The 20,352-nt window shown below is 38.8% G+C and overlaps 1 protein-coding gene across 8 annotated transcripts in view; it reads left to right on the top strand.

The window, feature by feature from the left end:
• The window catches only part of LOC123977489 (DNA (cytosine-5)-methyltransferase 3A-like), a 63,437-nt gene extending 45,467 nt beyond the window's left edge, over nt 1-17,970 (top strand). For 7 of the 8 annotated variants that reach the window (XM_046060209.1, XM_046060212.1, XM_046060215.1 and 4 more), the window contains 17 exons: nt 3,040-3,198; nt 3,272-3,322; nt 3,698-3,805; nt 4,327-4,474; nt 7,283-7,426; nt 7,731-7,775; nt 8,590-8,669; nt 9,480-9,592; nt 10,092-10,275; nt 12,535-12,619; nt 13,491-13,636; nt 13,814-13,904; nt 14,107-14,255; nt 14,562-14,647; nt 14,786-14,855; nt 15,579-15,697; nt 16,815-17,970. In XM_046060209.1, the coding sequence (XP_045916165.1) occupies nt 3,040-3,198; nt 3,272-3,322; nt 3,698-3,805; nt 4,327-4,474; nt 7,283-7,426; nt 7,731-7,775; nt 8,590-8,669; nt 9,480-9,592; nt 10,092-10,275; nt 12,535-12,619; nt 13,491-13,636; nt 13,814-13,904; nt 14,107-14,255; nt 14,562-14,647; nt 14,786-14,855; nt 15,579-15,697; nt 16,815-16,956 (1,920 nt within the window). In that variant the 3' untranslated portion in view covers nt 16,957-17,970. The remainder of the gene's footprint in view (nt 1-3,039; nt 3,199-3,271; nt 3,323-3,697; nt 3,806-4,326; nt 4,475-7,282; nt 7,427-7,730; nt 7,776-8,589; nt 8,670-9,479; nt 9,593-10,091; nt 10,276-12,534; nt 12,620-13,490; nt 13,637-13,813; nt 13,905-14,106; nt 14,256-14,561; nt 14,648-14,785; nt 14,856-15,578; nt 15,698-16,814) is intronic. The other variant, XM_046060213.1, reaches the window with a different exon arrangement.
• Nucleotides 17,971-20,352: the final 2,382 nt, after the last annotated feature.

Consider the following 20,352-nt stretch of genomic DNA (forward strand, 5'->3'; position numbering starts at 1 on the left):
ACCTTTGAAGCTTCATAGTAACTTAATAAACCGATCGATTATATTCCAACAAAAATGGTTACATTGTCAAAAGTCCAGACGATCCAGTTAAATAAAAATATTTAGTCCAAAACACATTACACCTTTCGACTGACAGATAATTTGACCCAATAGGAGTACACATATCCCGTACACAGCCTACAGTTGACCCTTCGCTAAGCCACGCCCTGAATACACGGCTGGCCAATCACAGCGCAGTATAGGACTCGCTCTAACTGAGCGACACTTTCACGGCTGCGCTCCATTGATTCTAATGCCAAAAGAGTAGTTTTCTAGCTTTTTTTGGCTGTAATTTTCCAAGATATGGTCAAACGTTGTTCCTGGGGGCACTTGTAATAGTTACAGTTGCGACCCAGAGAGGCTGATAGGAGAAGATTTATTCCCTAAAAATAAATCCAGAAAAATGTCAGCTGTGGATTGTTAATGTAATGTTAGTTAGCTAATGCTAGCTAACTTCCTACTGAATGAAAGGTAATAAATCCCTACTGTTCTGCTTTTTAATGATTGTAATAATGAATAGAGGCCTACCCAGCTTTACAGGAACAGTGTTGATCCTTAATATCATTGTCTTTTGTCTCAATCGTCGGGGGATGCGGTGGTTCACTTGTATTGTGTGATCGGTAGGCTTTAACTTCTATCTTTAATTTTTTTCACATCCATTTGAGTCATTTTGACAGCCTGAATACAACCTTCAAATGTATAATGCAACTGCAAAACTGTCTGCTTCTTAATGAGATTGCTTTTTCCAAAACCCCAAAACCATGCATTTACTCCAAATGGTTCAAGAACTGAATTCATTTAACTTTGGATATACCTTGAATAGGCGTTTAAAACTAATTTTACAGGAATGTTAAGAGCTTACCGTTACTGACACATGTTTCTATTACTCTATTTTTCTACCCAATTTCAATAATCAGTGAAGCCAATAGTAGACTAAATAATAGAAACACCTTTGTGTATAGTTCAATATAGTTAGAACAGAAACACTCACTACATCTTCCAAAATGATCATACAGTTGAATTGCCACCTCTCTTAAACTGTTTAAACAAACCGAATTCCTAAGAATTTTGTATGACTGAATGAGGCTTGAAGGTTAAGACTTGAGACTTGCTTCTGACTTGGACATGTGTGACTTACTCCCACCTCTGGTATGCAGGATAAAAAATGCAGGAAGTCATCTTTACTGTTTAAAAGTCCAGTGTGTAATATTTAGGAGGATCTATTGACAGAAATGCAATATAATATACATAACTATGTTTTCAGTGGTGTATAAAGACCTTACATAATGAACAGTTATGTTTTTATTACCTTAGAATGAGCCATTTCTATCTACATACTCCGCGGGTCCCCTTACATGGAAGTCGCCATGTTGCGCCGCCATGTTTCTACAGTAGCCCAAACGGACAAACTGCTCTACAGAGCGTGTTTCGCCACTACGTTGAATACATATGAAGAAAAAGGAAGAAGAAAAAGAAGAAGAAGAATAAGGGGAAGAAGAAGAAGAAGGAAGAAGAAGTAGTATTAGTCTGGTTTATTAGAAGTAAAAAGAGAAGTGAAATTTGGACAAATGGAGGACCACACATATTATTTAGCACTGGAGCCAACAGAGCGTGTCGGCCACCGTAGCTTCTCCTTCGTGCTTGCAAAGGGAGGGGTGAGTGGTGACTGAGCCTTTGTTTGCAATTCGCAACTTTCACCACTAGATGCCACTAAAACCTACACACTGTAACTTTAAAGTAACTAACAAAACAATGCTTAAGTTAAATGGGCATTATGTAGTTTTCAGGAGACCACTAGCAGTGCAGTTTTAAGATTGCAACCAGATGTGTGCTTGTACACATGCTCTTGAACTCATGAGCGAGCATAATCATGGATATTATTTGGGTCACATAAGTTACAACGACTGAGACGGTGTAGATGCTGTGTACCTGAGTGTTGGTAATATTACAATAAATCTAAATAGAACATTACGAAGACAGGTACAGCTAATGTAGCATTAGCTGGCTGCCCTGCCTTGCATCAGTATAGGCTAGTAAACAAATTGCTACACATTTGCTTTGTACCGTTACATCCTTTCTTCCAGGCTAAATCAACACTTTGACATATAGTCATACCTGTGGTACACAGAATTGTAATATGGATCGTGTTAGCTGGTGAAGTAATGTGGAAAGCAATACAACTTTGCACCAGATAATGCTAGCAATTGCTCGGCGTTAGCCGGCGAGCTAACTTTACTCTCTCTCTACTGTAAACTCTAATAGTGACAAACTTTTAGACACTGAACCATTAAAATGGTGCTTAAAGCGACACTTGGTATCACTTTAGGTCAAAAATGGAACATTTAGTCAAAGTAGAAAAACAGGACATTACAGCCTGAATCACATCCTGATGTAGGTATATCAGGTAACGCTGACTGAAATGTCATGTTTTTGTTATGTTGTAAATTTTCCATTTTTGGACTTGAAAAAGTGATTTTCCTTTCTTAACAAAGTTACACAGTGCTTTAAAGAGAAAAAAATAGCACTAGACAAAAAAAGAACAATACAGGGATCATAAAACTCCAGGGGACAAAACAAAGTTTAAAAAATATACACAAAAAATAGTGGACTGATAAATGTTTTAGTTTGTATCTGTGTTTAATTAAGTAGTCTTTACATTACTTTTCATATGTAATTACTGTTTATATAGGAGATATTTGCACATCCAACTATCTTCACTTACTGGAAACTATCACTTCATTCTTGAGAAAAGAAGATGCCTCACACTGCTCTTGCTCAGCATCACAATTTCTTGATCATACTTGCTTCAGTCCCTCTGGACTTTGGTCAAGGGTATAAAAAAGTGTGCGGGATCTGTAATTATTGTAAGAAACACTTGCCCTTTTCAATAACTTTTGAATTGGACAGTTTCTTGTTATCTTACATCACAAGATCAGGGTGAAACTGGACTCTTTTGTCTGTACTCTCTTGACAGCCACCTTGTTTTCCGTGTGCTAACAGGATGGCAGGGGCTTCGGCATCGGCACTCTGGTGTTTGGGAAGCTGCGAGGTTTCTCATGGTGGCCCGGAAGGATCGTTTCCTGGTGGATGAGCGGCCGAAGTCGAGCTGCAGATGGAACTCGCTGGGTGATGTGGTTTGGAGACGGCAAGTTCTCTGTGGTAAGTATTTTTTATTGAGGAGCCCCTTAAATAAATTGATCAAATCCTTGTATAATGTGTGTTAAATCCCCAGCAGAGTCACAGAAGATGCTCAGAAAGGGGACCCAAAGTCCTTCCACAAAGAGTAAGAGAGAAAGCGAGAACGTCTTATTTTTAGGGAAGTAATTTGGCCATAATGCAGTGGCTTAATGTCTTTAACACCCCAACTATTTATAACCTCACTATTCCGATTTTATGCTTTATGCTGTCTTTTATTTTTACGATTCAAGATCACCTTGATTTTCTCCCTTCTTTGTTTGACTTTTTAAATTTAGTATTTAGTAAAAAAGCCCGTTTTTATAAGACAGATATATCCTTCACCAAAGCCCCTTGCCTTTTGAGCCATCTTTCCTAAAAAAATATGTATTTACAGAGGCCTTGTTGAGAATTTAATGATATATTTATTTGCTTTTTTTCTTTTAATCTTGATGGCATTCATTATAATTTCTTTGTTTTGCAGGTTTGTGTGGAGAAGCTGATGCCTCTGAGCTCTTTCTCATCTGCCTTCCACCAGCCCACCTACAACAAACAGTCCATGTATCGGAAAGCCATCTTTGAGGCTCTGCAGGTAACAAACCCGCCATTTTAACATCAGGGGGTGTGTGGTTTTGTGTCATTTTTGATGGCTCATAGTTTCTTTCCTGTTGCACTGAATTTCTCTCTGGATGAAGTCCAACATCTAAAATACCAAAATATAAATGTTCAGGTCTAAAGGTCATACTTTAGTCATTCATTTCTTATGTAACAAGATTTGCAGATTTGCATTTGTGGAGGTGTTCTTCTCATCTAGCTCTGCCCACAAATGTATGAGTGGTAACATGTGGGAACATTAGTTTCAATCTCATATTATTGTGGGTTGTTTTTCAGTCCAACAATGCTTCATTTTCTTCTTGTAAGTAACACAGAACACATGGTCATTTACTTCTGCGGCATCACACTGGGTTATGATTCATTAGAACTTCTGTTAAATTATAAACAAGCAGCAAATATACACTTTTATACTTCATGTGCAGCCATAAGTACCATATTTATCTCTCACATTTGACATGTTTTACTAACTGTGTGTGTGTGTGTGTTTATTTCGTCTAGGTGGCCAGTGTACGAGCTGGAAGGCCAGTTCCTTCCTGTGATGCAAGCGATGATGCAGATGGCGTAGAGATTCAAACCAGACAGATGATAGAGTGGGCCATGACTGGCTTCCTTCCCAGTGGTCCACAATCACTGGACCCTCCAGAGGGTATAAACATATTTATTAACACACACAGCGATTGCAAAGAACTAGTATCTCCTTCCTTACTTTTTTCCTTGCCTCTTCAACCTTTGCCTCCTTCTGTGACCATCCCTTGGTGCAGTGATACAGATCCCTACTTATGCTTCTCTACATTCACTCATTTGCTTCTTTCTTTCCTTCCTCTCACTCCCATAATGCTGCAGGGTCACAGAATGGCACGAATCAATCTCCTCTTCCGTTTGTCATTCTCATCCTCTCCTCGTGTATTTGTTTTGGCTTCAGGACATCACAGTCACTGTGGTTACACTTGTTGCAACATGTGTATATATATATGTATATATAGACATCAAGCTGTATGCCAGAATCCACACTACCAGGATCTACAGCAACAACATTGGAATGTCATTTTGACTGGACAAGTGTGGTCGCATGGTAACAAAAAGAGGGAAAATGATCAGAACCGAGGGGGTTGAACTACCAGAAGGCCATATTGCAGATGTTCAGGACAGCTACAAATACCTTGGGGTGCCGCAGGCTAACGGAAACCATGAGGAGGCAGCAACAAAGTTTGCCACTGCCAAATACCTAAAGAGACTAAGGCAGGACCTGAAAAGTCCGCTGAATGGGAAAAACAAGATCCGAGCCATCAACACATACCAGTCAAGATACCCCGCTGGTATAATAAACTGGCCAAAGGAGGAGATAGAGCCTACTGACATCAAGACAAGATAGCTGGTTGTCTTTTACTATTATTATTATTTTTATTGTTTTTGGTTTTGTTTGTTGTTGTTTTTCTCCTCCCCAAGCCCCCCTCTCTGTTCTATTGTAGGTTTCGTTGCTTTCTGCAATTGGTGTTTCCCTCTGCTATTCCCTGTTGTCCCCACCTTCCATCCCCCTTCTCTTGTAGGTCTTGTCCTTTCTCTGTGCTGTCTGTTTGTGCCCCCCTATCCCCGTGTCTGCCCCCCTGTCCGGCCCGGTGACAAATGACAAAGGAGTATATTAATACGCTCTTGTTAAAGTAAAATCTCTCTGGCACAATATGGTATCCAGGTTATCATACTCTATACCAGGCTGCTGGGCAGGACAGGTTTAAAATAAATAAATAAATAAATAAAAATAACAAAAAGACAAGAAAGTTCCTCACAATGCATGGAGGGTTTCACCCCAAATCCAGCACCCTGAGACTGTACACCAAGCGTAGCGAGGGAGGCCGAGGGCTAGTTAAGACCACTGTCCAGGATGAAATGAGAAAGATCCAGGAATACATCAGGAAGATGGCCCCCAAAGATGAAGGGCTTAGTGAATACCTCAGGCAGCAGAAACCCGGGGGTGAGGACAAGGAAGACAAAGAACCTGTTGGCTGCACGGCATGTACCACAGACAAATAGAAGAAGTGGCTGAAGAATCAAGAAATCCTAAAAGGCTGGACTAAAGGACAACACAGAAGCACTAATCATGGCGGCACAAGAACACAAGATCAATAGAGGCTGGGGTCACCCACTCCAGGCAGGACCCCAGGTGCAGACTGTGCAAGGATGCTCCTGAGACAGTACAGCACATAGCAGCAGGATGTAAGATGCAGGCAGGAAGTGCCTGGAACATGAGAAGCTTGAGAAATACCAAGAGCTGAAAGAGGAGCTAGAAAACAGTGGTGCCAGTTGTAATCAGAGCACTGGGGGCTGTGACCCCCAAACTGGGAGAGTGGCTACAGCAGATTCCAGGTAAAACATCAGAGGTCTCTGTCCAGAAGAGTGCAGTCCTAGGAACAGCTAATATACTGGCCTCTGGTCCCGTGGACCCGATCTTGAGGATGACACATACCACCCTGCAAGGGGTGAGAGGAGGATTATTTTAATTTATATATATATATATATATATATATATATATACATACACTGAAAGCGCTTCAGAGTGAAGGGGGGAAACTCTCTTCAACCACCATAGTGTAACACCCACATGGGTGATGCACAGCAGCCATTTTGAACCAGAACACTCACCACACATCAGCTTGAGGTGGAGATGAGGGAAACATAGAGCCAATTACACTGGGGGATGATTAGGTGGCCAGATGGAAAGAGTGGGACTTTTGCCAGGACACTGGGGAACCCCCTTTGTGATGAGTGCCATGGGATTTTAAATGACTACAGTGAGTGAGTCAGGACCTCAGTTTAATGGCTTATCTGGAGGACGGATGCCCAGATGTAAAGAAGTTGTGTTAAATGTAGATATTTCATTCATGTTACATAGGAGAGGAGTTTCTGCTAGACGATACTGTTCATCTTAGCATTTTGCTCAGTAAATACACACTTTTGGGAGGTTTGGGTGTCGCATTGAACCCCTGTTTTTCCAGTATACAGTGGCTGCAAGCACCAAGTTGGAAGAAATCGCATTGTTATGTTGTTTTCAAAAAAACACAAGTTTTACATTTATTTCCTATAGATCACCTTGAGATGATAGTTAAAAAATAAAATGGCAGGACACTTTTAGTGTTTACATTTTTAATTTAAAACACTCAAGTACAGGCTGTTGATCTTGAAACTAACTAGTTCCTACAGAGTGAAAGAGAGAGGGCCAAGACACGATGCGATAATTGTTCAGTTCGTGCATTTTCTTCAAGGACATTCAATGTGTTGCACTCTGTTGAGCACACACAAAGTGACCAAAATTTATGTGAACCAGGAAAAAAGAGAGTTTGAGAGAGAAGTTTAAATCCTGCATACTGTCTGACCTCTGCACACCTGGCCGGTCAATAAGCAAAATCATTGCTTTTTCTGTTACTTCCTTGTGATATTAATTCTGTCCTTATCCCCACAGGTGAGAAAAATACTTATAAGGAAGTGTACCCAGAGATGTGGGCAGAACCTGAGGCAGCGTACACGCCTCCACCTGCCAAGAAACCGCGCAAGAACGCAGCTGAAAAAGCAAAGATCAGAGAGGTGATCGACGAAGGGACCAGAGGTAAGCTTAACTAAAATCCAAAATTAACCATTACCTGCTTATTTTCAGGTCAATAATACATGTTCTTGTCTCTGTTGACATTGCTGCAGAGAAATTCCCAGAATATTAGATCAAAAATAGACAATTGTTACATAAAAAAATGTGATGGGAATCAAAAATGAAGGCAGGTTTTATTAATATCTATAACTTCTGTTTTGGAGATGCAAGACTTACTTATTTACTGTTTATATGAATAATTAAATTCTTAATAAACTGTCTGTATGTGTTCAATATGAAGTGTAAATGTGTTTTTCTTTTGTTCCAGAGAGACTCATATTTGAGATAAAAAAGAAGACCAGGAACATAGAAGGTAAACATTTCAGAAGTATCGTTCTTAAATGTCAGATTTGTATATAATTAAAATTGACTTGACTTGTATTAATTATGTAATATTTTAATGGCTGCAGTAACGTTAACAATCACTATTTGTCAAAACCTAATAATAAATCCCTCTAAATGAATTAGAAAGGTGACAAACCATTAAATATAAGACCTATATCATTATTTTAAAAAAACATTACCCTCTGAAGCGATCATATATTGTTAAAAAAATGTAATTGTTTCTCATTATCTGGCACTACAAAACATTTTTTTTTCATTTGAGGTAACTTGGTTTGCATCCTTACATTTTATTACACTGTTTATTAGGCTGCTAATACATTATCAGCTGTGTCATTCCTGTCACGGTCAATAGGGGTTAATTTTACACATTTTGCATCAGTTAAACATAAATTTAATATCTTAAATCATTTTGGGGTTCAGTCAATGTTCAGTTTTCCACAGTGATGGGGTTTCTGTAAATCAGGCAAAACATCTCTGGAATCCAATTCTTGTTCTTTTTTTTCTTTAATTTATGCAGCAAGACCTACCGTAATAATTTACTGGTGGATGGGAGTGAGGACCTGTGCATCCAAAATGCATTATGAGCTGGAAAATACATTTAAAACTTATAAATCATTATACCTGGCCAAGTCTTTGTTATTGACCATAAGCACATTGGTTTGCTGAAGGGTAGTAAAAGTCTTAAATCGTTGCATTAATGTAATCAAAAGGCTAAACAAGGTGTTAAATATGATAAATACATTTAATATTCATGTCTGTGTTGTGTGTCTGTGTTTGTTCAGATATCTGCATCTCCTGTGGAAGCCTCAACGTCTCTCTGGAGCATCCTCTCTTCGGGGGAGCAATGTGCCAGGGTTGCAAGGTAAGGATTCTCCCAGTTAAAACCAGACATCTTACAAAATCCTGATCCTTATTTCATGCATTTGAGGGGTCTGGTGTGAAACAGGTCATTAGATTAAACATTAGTTTGATTATTTTACATTTGATGTTGCCTTGCCATATTGTATACTGTATGTATATAAAACATTTTCTTATTGATATTGATGGATTTCAATTGCATCACCCTGCCCTAGTAACAATAAATTAATGCAAATATTGATACACACAGGCAGGATGTGACTGCAAATACCAAACACTACTGCATACAGACTAAGGCTGCAACTATTGACTATTTCACTATTGTTTGTTTTTTTTTTCATCATGGATTTTTTCATGGATTATTCATTTTGTCTATAAAATATGAAAAATGTCTAACCTAATTTCTCTGAGCCCAAGGTAACAAGATAAGATTGTTTGAATTGTTTGACCAACAGTCCAAAACCCAATTACATAAAATTCACAATGATATAAAACAGAGAAAAGTCTTAAATCATCATAATTGAGAAGTTTAACAGAGCATATTTGACATTTCAGTTTGATAAATTGTTTAAACAACAAATATCCATGGATGCTGCAATTCGTCAATGGGCTAAATCCTTAAAAATAGCTTACTCTGCTTTTCTCTCTGTGTTAAAAGTAGTGACACTGTTGTTGAGCTTTGGTAACAGATAATACACAGACACATGTAAAACAACTGAATGAACAAACGTAGACGCTTAAGATTTTATTATGGTGGACAACAAAGACACACTCCCTCTCTGCCTCTGTTTGATCCTGTTTTGTGCTCTTGCAGAACTCATTCCTGGAGTGTGCCTACCAGTACGACGACGACGGCTACCAGTCCTACTGCACCATCTGCTGTGGAGGCAGGGAAGTGCTCATGTGTGGCAACAACAACTGCTGTAGGTCAGTACAGTAATGTATACACTGTTGAATTTGGGATTGGCAAAAGCAATTGCTTCTTTTTGTTGCCAGGGCAAAGGTTTGGATTTCACATCAACAGAAACAATTTACACATAAATGTCGAAACTTGATAAATGACTGACTAGCTCCCTTTATTGGTGAGTCAGCCAACTTGTGTGGAGCACATTTATTTATGTGAATATACAGTTTATTTTGGCATCTAGTCTCTAACCTCATCACTGCCAACATGCACCAGCTCAACACAGCATATATTGAGACTCATTAGTTGATTTCTTATTAATAATCTGAATATGTAAAGTAAGTAACATTGTCAAGCAGAAGAAGTCAGTTAGGCCGAATGCCATTAATGTAAGAATATTTAAGAACAGCAGATGATGGCGGTTCAGTGGGTATTTCAGTCTACAAAATAATAAATCAGTATTTGCTAAAAAAGTAAATAAAGAAATGCAACAAAAACACATGTCTCGTGGTGTGTTTGCAGGTGTTTCTGTGTGGAGTGTGTGGATCTTTTAGTAGGCGCCGGCTCGGCGGCAGCAGCCATCAAAGAAGACCCCTGGAACTGTTATATGTGTGGGTCCCGGAGCACCTACGGGTTACTGCGGCGAAGGGACGACTGGCCCTGCAGACTACAGCACTTCTTTGCCAACAACCATGAACAGGAATTCGTAAGTCCCTGTATTCTTTATATATAATACATATTAAATGATATGTTTACAAATACAAAAGTCTTCTTGAAATGAGCTCACAACAGTTTATATGTATATGATTGCATCAGTTTAGTTATGATCTACATAAACACAGACAAAACCTACCTAAATATTGAGTACAGAGTGTGTCCCTAGAACATTAATAAAGTTTTTTAGTGTTTAAATATAATCATTTATTACATTGATACATGGATTTTAGAGCATTTTTGCCTCTATTTGACAGTATTACAGTATTATATAGAGAGGGGAAATGCAGGAAGAGAGAGAGATGGCAAGTACTCAGATCTTTACTTAAGTAAAAGTAGAGGTACTCGACGGTAAAAATACTCTGTTACAAGTAAAAGTCCTGCATTCAAAAAGTACAAAAATATTAGTATCAAGTACCAAAAAGTTAAAGTGCTTGTCCTGCAGAATGGCCTATTTCAGAATCATAGATAATATATTTTTGGATTATAGTTAGTGATGCATTACTGTGTACATTGACTGGTAAAGGTGGAAAATAATTTAATTACTTTATATACTCCTAGATAGCTTACTTGTGTTAATAAATGATATAGTTTGCTAGTTAATTTGTGTGTTGTATTCTGAATCTGCAAAGTAACTAATAACTAAATCAAATAAATTTAGTGTATATTACAATACTTGCCTTCAAAATGAATGAAAAGTGACGTAGAAGCATAAAGTAGCATGTATTGGAAATACTCAAGTAAAATACACATACCTCAAAATTACAGTACAGTACTTGAGAACATATATTTCCACCACCAAAGGTTCCCCAGCAGGAATCACCATTAATCAGGAACTGTTACGGTTTGCAGTGTGTGAGAGCAAGGTTGAAGACCCAAACGCAGGACACCAGAGCTGAGCAGGTTCAGTTTAATTATTTATTTAACTGAAGGCGTACTCCCAAAACAGTGGCAGAATCAACAAGTCTAATGAAAACCAAGTAATCCACCGAGGATCAAAAATCCAAATGAAGGCTGGGAGCAGGAACAGGACAAGCACACAACACATGACATGACATGAGCACGACAATCTACATGCAACAAACCACAGTAATCCAACTAGGCTGAACAGAAACACAGGCATTAAATACTGAGGCAAACGAGCTGGACACAAACAACTTCAGAATAAAACAATAAGCAAAGTAAGACACAGACACAAGGCGAGAACAGACAGGGAACACTGACAAACTGTAACCTTGACATACCAAGACTAGAAAGTAGAAACAGGACACGGATGAAACAGACTGACAAGTGGACAAGGAACAGAACAAATGACAATGGACCAGGATAAAAGAAACCGAACAAAAGAACTAAGAGTCAGAACAAAGACTAAAACACAGAACCAAGGACTACCACAAAGACATGAAGAAGTAGGACTGAAGACTAAGACACCGAAGCAGGACTACACAGTAAGATCGGAACAAAGACACAGGACTAAGAACTAAAATAAGAAAACAGTGAACTAAACTGAACATGCAAATGAACATGAGAATAAACAAGGCAGAACAGAAGAAACACAGAACTCCAAACCATCAAAACAGGAAAAACATGAACACAAAACCAAAATCCCAACAGGAACATAGAGTTTACGTGGTAAATTTGCTTTAAAATGATGATTAAAAATAAAAGACATTTTGTCAATTAATATTTCTATAATGTAATAATGTGTTATCTTTGGTGACACTCCAGACTCTACTGCTTCTATATTTGTATAGATACTTATACTTCTGTACTACAATACGTCCTTATTCCTTCTACAACTACCCATTGCACCAAACCCTGATCCCTGTAATCCATAAAACTCAATCACTTCAGTTCAGTCCAGGCAAGATACTGTAAGTCAGTTAGCTGCAGTTAATTTGATATATTAGCTTATTATCCTATATCTAATCTAAGTCATAACCTTGCTAGAAAAAATTGCAGTTATGATCACAGTTAAACAGGAAACATTCATATCTGGGTGGTCAGTGAGGCTCCAGGGCTTGTCACGTTTAAATTATCCATGAAGTCTAATACACATCAAAAGATACCGTGTTCACATTCAATTACTGATGCTCTTCAGCCAGACTTTTGCCGAAAGACCATCATAAATAAAGCTGATGTGCTTTGTGCTGCGCTGCCCTCTTGTCTCTCTGTACATACTGTAATGCTTAGTATTGATCTAATCTTGTTCTAATCAAAGCCTCTTCTTCCTTTTAACTCTCTCTTTTAGGAGCCAGCCAAGTTATATCCTCCTGTCGCAGCAGAGAAGAGGAAACCAATCAGAGTTCTCTCCCTGTTTGACGGCATTGCTACAGGTACATATGTGTAGAATTGCAGTTAACTATTATTTTCATTAGCGATTAATCTGTTGATTAATAGATATATCAATTGGTCCTCCGCTTTAGCCCAGACTGAATTGTCTCAACAATTATTGGCTGGATTGGCAGTAAAGTTTGCCAGGACATGAATCTACTGAATTGGTTATTCCTCTGATTTTTCCTCTAGCACCATCATAATCATATCTCCCTCAAGATCTGTTAACTTTTCATTTAGCATGATTTTCATTTTTCCAACAAACACCTGTGAAACTCATGACATTCCTTTCAGCCTCAGCTGTAAATCTTTGCATGCTAACATGCTAAACTAAGATGGCGAACATGGTTAACATTGAAGTGGGTGGCGGGGGCATTGTGGGTAAATCACTGTGCATGCATCACTGGTGCACGTAAAAGAAAAGCCATTGGCAGAGGTCAGAGGCAGCAGAGAAAGCTTCATGATGGCTGTGGATCAGGAGAGACAAGCTGTGGGCTAATGCCTCTTATACACAGACTGGGACCTGATCACTCCCAGTTAGGTCACCTCGGACCGGTCTTTTCAAGGTTGAAAGACCCGAAACACCTGATGACCCCAGGTACTATCACTGACTCATGTTTAGCATTTACCTCAAAGCACCAGTACCTAAGTACAGCCTCACAAAGCCAATAATTTATTATTTGTTTAGTATATAAAACGTCATAAAATAGTGAAAATGCTCAGCATAAGTTCCCACAGCTAAAGGTGACGCCTTTAAATTGTTTGTTTTGCCCGACCAACAATACAAAAAAATTTTAATGAAAAGGAGAGAGAGGCTGGAACCAGAGAAGGTTAAGCATTTTAATATATATTTGTTTGTGTGTGTGCACTCAGGTCTGTTGGTGCTGAAGGATTTGGGCATCCAGGTTGACAAGTACGTGGCGTCTGAGGTATGTGAAGACTCCATCACTGTCGGCATGGTTCGACACCACGGTCGCATCATGTACGTGGGTGACGTACGCAACGTAACACACAAACATGTAAGTGCATTTCCTCTTTGCCTTTGGAGTTCAAGACAGAATTCAAGTGTAAATATAGCACAAAACGCAAATTATTATTTCTTCTATTTCTTTCTATTTGTACTTCTTGCTAGTTGAGTGTTTTTGACTGTTCTTTATCACCAAACTGCTTCACTCGTGATGTGTTTTGGCTGTTAGATCGAAGAGTGGGGACCATTTGACCTGGTGATAGGAGGAAGTCCCTGCAACGACCTCTCTATCGTCAACCCTGCAAGAAAAGGCCTTTACGGTAAAAAGTGGTCTTTGAATCTGGTGGGGTTAAAAGTCACAACAGAGTTGAAGGGAACATGTAAAATTAAATATATATATACTGTATATATATTTAATAATAAAATTTTTAATGCTCAGAGTTACTGATGATTGTGTAATTTTAATTGAAATTTATTTTGAAATTAAACTGCGGAGGCTGAACTTGCTCTCTCGTTCCACAGAAGGAACCGGCCGCTTGTTTTTCGAGTTTTACCGTCTGCTGCACGAGGCTCGACCAAAGCCGGGAGATGAGCGGCCGTTCTTCTGGCTGTTTGAGAACGTGGTCGCTATGGGAGTTAGCGACAAACGGGACATCTCCCGATTTTTAGAGGTAGCGTGAACACACCCACTAAATACTAAAATTGATATGAATACAGACTCCAATGAATCACACACAGGTAACCAGCAAGCATGACTAAAGAAGGAGAAACAAGAAATACAAAGTCATTCTATTGTCTGGAAATGTTAACCGGAAATGTTAAACTTTTTAACATTTATAGCTCAAGTTAAGGTTCTTTCATGTAATGGAAAGCCTCTTTTAGATCAGGGTTATATGACGATATACACAGACCTACGGTCCTTCTCAGACACAAGATGTTTACGTGAAATAGGAAGTAACCCTGCTGTTCCTCCTCAGTGTAACCCAGTGATGATTGATGCCAAGGAGGTCTCTGCCGCCCACCGCGCTCGCTATTTCTGGGGAAACCTGCCAGGCATGTCCAGGTAATACAAACACACACACACACACACACACCGTTGTTTACTTTCCATTTACTTTATTACAGGTCTAACTTCTTCATAGCCCAGACACCATTACATGTTTTAATATTTTATCTTCTTTTTTTTCTGCACCAATTTCAGACCTTTGTCTCCCATGACGAATGACAAGCTTGACTTACAAGAGTGCCTCGAGCACGGACGCACAGCCAAGGTATACACCGGTGCGAGTGTGTATATGTGTGTGTGTGTGTGTGTGTGTGTGTGCTTATTATCATGTGCTATATCATCACTTGTAGTAAACAAGATTGAGGCTTCAAATGTGGAAAGTATTTAAACCTGCAGTGCGGAACTTTTGTCTCCCCTTCTGGCAGTTATTACACAAACACTGTCGACGCCTGCTTATGATGTATGCCTTCAAAAATAGGCAGCTCTGACAAAACAATCACTGCTGGTTGACATAAATCATCACTACCGATGTGCCAGCGTGGGAATGATGCCACAGACGCCAGATTTAAAAACTCTGAGACATTTTCCTGGCGGTGATAGGCTTAATCAGCATTATGTGAACTGGTTTGGCGAGAGCTTGAATGTAACAGACGTTTATTTATAAGTAAAAGTCCCGCACTCCAGCTTTAAGGTTACTGGGATATATGGAAAAATTGGACATTTACAGTATGTGTTTCTCCGTTGAGCATAAATATTCACTTATTCTGCAAACATTTACCCATAATTTGAGTTTTCCTGCTGCTACTGTTGCACTTTTGCTCTACCTGTTAAAGTCTTTCAGTTCTTTATCAAAAAATCATTTGTTCACGATGACTTAGAAAGCTGCTGTACAACAGGAGGATAGCTGTAGGATTAAAAAAGGATTTGCGTGTGTGTCTTGTCTGTGTTTGTGTGTTTGCGTGTGTTTGGTCCTGGATGCTAATTCCAGTTTGAGAAGTTGCGTACGATAACGACACGCTCCAACTCTGTGAAGCAGGGGAAAGACGAGCATTTCCCCGTCTTCATGGACAACAAGGAGGACATCCTCTGGTGTACCGAGATGGAAAGGTACGGTGATTTGTGTTTGTGTGTGTCTGCTGTGTGTGTGTGTTTCGTATGTTTATATCCCTCTAATGTTTTCTTGTATGCATGTTCACTAAAGAAAGCGATGAGCTTATGAGTGTATTTCTGGATTGTTTTGTAAAGCTCATTTGGATTGTGTTTGTATTTCTAATCTACCACAGCTACTTTATAGTACTTTATTCACTCAGTATATTTTATAAGTACACCTATTGATTAGGTGGTCAAAATCACCTGGTTGGTCATAATTTTCAGATTTGTATTTCTTACATATTGGTGCCCCAAACCAAACATGCAAACTGGAGTCTCTTGTCTGTTTGTGAAAAATTTGAAGGGTTTCCCATTAAAAAAACATATATTAGAAGGTATAAATAAATATGTGGACAAAACTTGATTAAATTTTTTTTAAATGACCAGATTAGATTTTCACTCAGACATTATGTCCCCACAAATCCAAAATCCGTTTCCAGCCCCAAGAAGACACTATATTAAATTTTAGTTCACAAAGTCCCTTTTACAGCGAGCACAGTTTAGAAATAATCCACTCATAGAAGGGGATAGGAAAATGGTGAGAAAACAAACATGAGCTGCAGATTATTCTATTTAAGTAATAAAATAAAATAAATAAATAGTTTGCACTCAAATAAATTCAAGCCAAATATTTAAATTACTGATCAGTAATAGACTGTAGACTGATGAAACAAAAGCTGACTATAATAACCTACATTATGTTAGATTAGGTTTGTCTGGTCAAAGATCTACTACTTTTACAATTATTTATATTTTTGATTATTTTCTGGACTAACTGAGTAACAATTTGGTCAATAAAATGTCAGAAAATAGCGACAATTTCCCACAGACAAAAAGGATGTCTTCAAATTGCTTGATTTTTTTTCTGACCAACCGGTTAAAATCGCCAAAGTGTTTTTAATTTACAACAATAGGACAGAGGAAACCAGAATTTTTGGCCTAAAAAATTAACCTTTAATCAATAATTTAGTTGCTGGTTAACTATCTGTCTATCAATTATTAATGAATTGTTTCAGCTCTACTCCACACATCCAATTCAAACTAAAATAATGAAATGTCGTGTGTGTGTTTCCAGAGTGTTTGGTTTCCCCGTCCACTACACCGACGTGTCCAACATGAGTCGTCTGGCCAGGCAAAGGCTGCTGGGGCGTTCCTGGAGCGTCCCCGTCATCAGGCACCTCTTCGCCCCACTCAAGGAGTACTTTGCCTGCAACTAGTCACACACCACCTACTCTCTCTCCCACACACACACATACAAACATACACAAACAGTATGTAATGACAGACACACACAGATAACTACACACAGTATACAGCTAGTACATGAAGGTTGGCTGACGCAGGATGACGCAGATGACCGGACATACACACATACACATACACACACACACACACACACACACAATGTAAAGGACTGCTTCCCTAGATCCCATGTAGACCACTGGCTGACCTTAGTCCCCTGGTGCTACCTTGATTTTCACACACACACAAACACACATTGGTGCACACACAAACTTCCTGTCCAACCTTGAAACTGGTGTCTTCTGGCTTTACTGTGTCATAGTAGCTGGAATTCAAACCTCCAGAGGGTGCAAAAGTTTTCTGTTTTTAACACCTCTCTAAAAACATCACACCAATGAATCCCTCTGAACCGTAACACTTAACTGTATTCGTGCGTAATGACAGTGCTGCTGGTGTATTACCGTGCAATGAACACAAATATACAAACAAACACACACACCAGTTAATGCTCGTGGTGCTGGTCAGGCAGTGTTAGAGTCCAAATGGTGCCACTTTAATACAACACTTTTAAAGTTTTTGGTGCTCTTGGAGACTGAACGGTCTCCGGTTGTTTCAGTCGCTACAGTTTTGTGTCCCCAAGTGAGTAAAACCAAATGCTTACAAGCAGGTGGAGGCACGAGAGGGCCATTTTTAAGATCTATTATTGTGTCAGATTTAGTCAGAGTGTGCAAGGGAAAAAACGCAAGTCAGCTGTGTTGAGATAGATTCACGTGAAGCCTTTTTTAACGTGACTACAACTAAATTAGATTGTTAAAGCTGCTCTGGAGGCACACATAATTGTAATAGTTGAGTTAAACCTCACTGATCCGAGCCAAAATAACACCAAGGTCTTCATCTTCTCCTGAGGAAGACCAGTTGTGGCTGAAATGTTGTCAGTGATTCCTGCAATATGAAATACTGAAATAAAAGAGTGATTTTGGGGGGGGGGGGGGGGGGGGGGGGGGGTGCTAAAGCAGTTTAAAGTTGTTGTTTATGTTTGTTACCCTGCATCTGCAAAATGCAGCCCATTAGCTTCCACTAATAGTCTTCCAGGGGTCCATAAGTACACACAAACATACATGGGACAAAATATAGACATGGAAATTTACAAAAAAATTAAAAATAACAACAGAAAAATAAAATAAAATGGAAGTATTGATAAAAAAAAATAATTTGGTAAATAATCTAGGAAAAAAGAGACAGCCCATATGGATGTGCATGTGCCTTCAAGCCAAGGCAAATTTATTTGTATAGCACTTTTCAACATCAAGTGAATCCAAAGTGCTTTACATAAAACATAGAAGCAACAGAGAAATATAAAAAAAACACTGAAATACAATTTTGAAATTGAAATTAGAGTTAAAAAACTGTTTTTAAAAGAGTTAAATATAAAATAAAAACAGAGTAAAACAGGACAGTAAAAGCTACAGTGCAGTGTAAGTTATTAATCTACAGCCTTAAATTTGATTTAATTAAAGGCAGTGGTCAAAAGAAAAGTCTTCAGTCTCGATTTAAAAGTTTAACAGTTTCAGCACACCTGCAGTTTTCTGGGAATTTGTTTCAAATATAAGGAGCAAAAAAACTGCTGCTTCTCAATGTTTAGTTTTGACTCTGTGGACAGAAAGCAGACCTGTCCCAGACTACCTGAGAGGTCTGGATGTAAGTAACATCAGAGCCAAGATCATAATTGAAAGCCTTTTAAATGTCCCCACCGTCAGTGTTTGTAGCGCCCTCCAGTGGCCAGAGAAACCAGTATAAAGAGAGTGCACAACAAGAAAACACACTCATGTTGGGGTAAAACAATCCTTTGTGTTCCACAGTTACTCTTAGCGATCACTGGATTAGAACAGTTGTAAAGATAAAGACAGAATAAAGTCAGATTTTATACTTAGTACCTAACCATTCTCGCATATATGAAAATATAGAATAGTGCTGCATGCCGCTTAGTTGTCAGGACGTACATCCACTGGCACTTTTTAAAAAGTACACTGCTTTGATTATTTCTTGGTGGTTTTTGCAATATTTACAGCAGTGATTGTACATTAAGGACCTGGTGGTGAAAATGCTATGGTATTTTGTACTCTAGTAGCATCTTAAGAATGGTTTGTTTTCCTCGTGTTTAGTCCAAAACTGGTTTGTAATATTTACTCCATAACATTTGTGAAAGTGCTGTTGTATTGCATTGATTACTGTTAACTGTTTCTCCAATGCCTGTGATGTTCATCTTAAGGGTGCAAAGTTGGAAAAATACTTTCTGTCACTTTTGTAATTATGGCCTGCTTAATGAGATCCTTTCATTAAGTTGGCAGTGGAAAACAACACTATATTTAAGCCTTCAGGTCATTATGTTGGCGTACCGGAGGGAGGTTTCTGCTCAAATAATCCTTTGACAAAGTACTGAAAAACAGTTATACTGTGAAATGACAATGTAAGGTAGTTTTTCTATGTTGCTTGGTTAAGTTTGTCGTAGCTCAGTTTGCTTTTACCCATCATGAGAGTGGCTTTCATTTTGTATGACGCATTATTCACTGGCTCTCTCTAGCTGTCTGGGTTAGACCTTCTAAGAGTTAGTGCCAACCAACATCATGAATTTTGAGTTTGCTAGCTTTTTTAAAGGATTGGAAATTGTGACTTCATTTTATATCTTTTTTTATGAAGCTAATATTACATTTTATTTGCTTTTGTTTTAAAAACATTTTCAAACCCTTTCTCACACCCACTTCTGGATGTTATTGGCTTACTTTACCAAGACGTGATGGTTTCCTGTCCCCTTAAAAGTCTGCTCTAAAACCAATCTTCGGCTCCACCAAACTAACTCCTCCAGTGAGATTATTTCTGCCTCCAGAGCAGCACACATTAAACTAAAACACCAAACGGTCCTTTTTGGAGTTCAGTGTTTTGCTCACACTAGGATTTCAAGTAAAAGAAAGTCAAGGGGGGACTGAACCTGAACCCTTCCAGATACCATACAGCTTCTCTTGCGTCTCAGGCCCAGTGTTGTCCTTCTTTGTCTGGTGAACTAGTCACAGTTCACCAGCAGTCACACTCTACTCACTCTACTTTGCTTCATTGGCATCCATTTATCGCAGCGACATCCGCTGGAACCAGAGGCCGACCTTTAATCTGTAGAAACAATGCTGATTTTCTACTTCCTACGACTGAAACAGATAGCCCTGTATAAATAAGTAGAAACTTCCTGATATCACACAGATACAATTGTACAATCTGTCTCGGGTGTTTCTTCTGCCTTTTGCCCCAATGCATGCTGGGATAAACTCAGCCGCTGTGTGACGCTGAATAGGAATAAGCAAGTAAAGAAAATGGCTTGTCAT

This window comes from Micropterus dolomieu, linkage group LG10 (genome assembly GCF_021292245.1).
Source record: "Micropterus dolomieu isolate WLL.071019.BEF.003 ecotype Adirondacks linkage group LG10, ASM2129224v1, whole genome shotgun sequence".
Classification (NCBI taxonomy): domain Eukaryota; kingdom Metazoa; phylum Chordata; class Actinopteri; order Centrarchiformes; family Centrarchidae; genus Micropterus; species Micropterus dolomieu.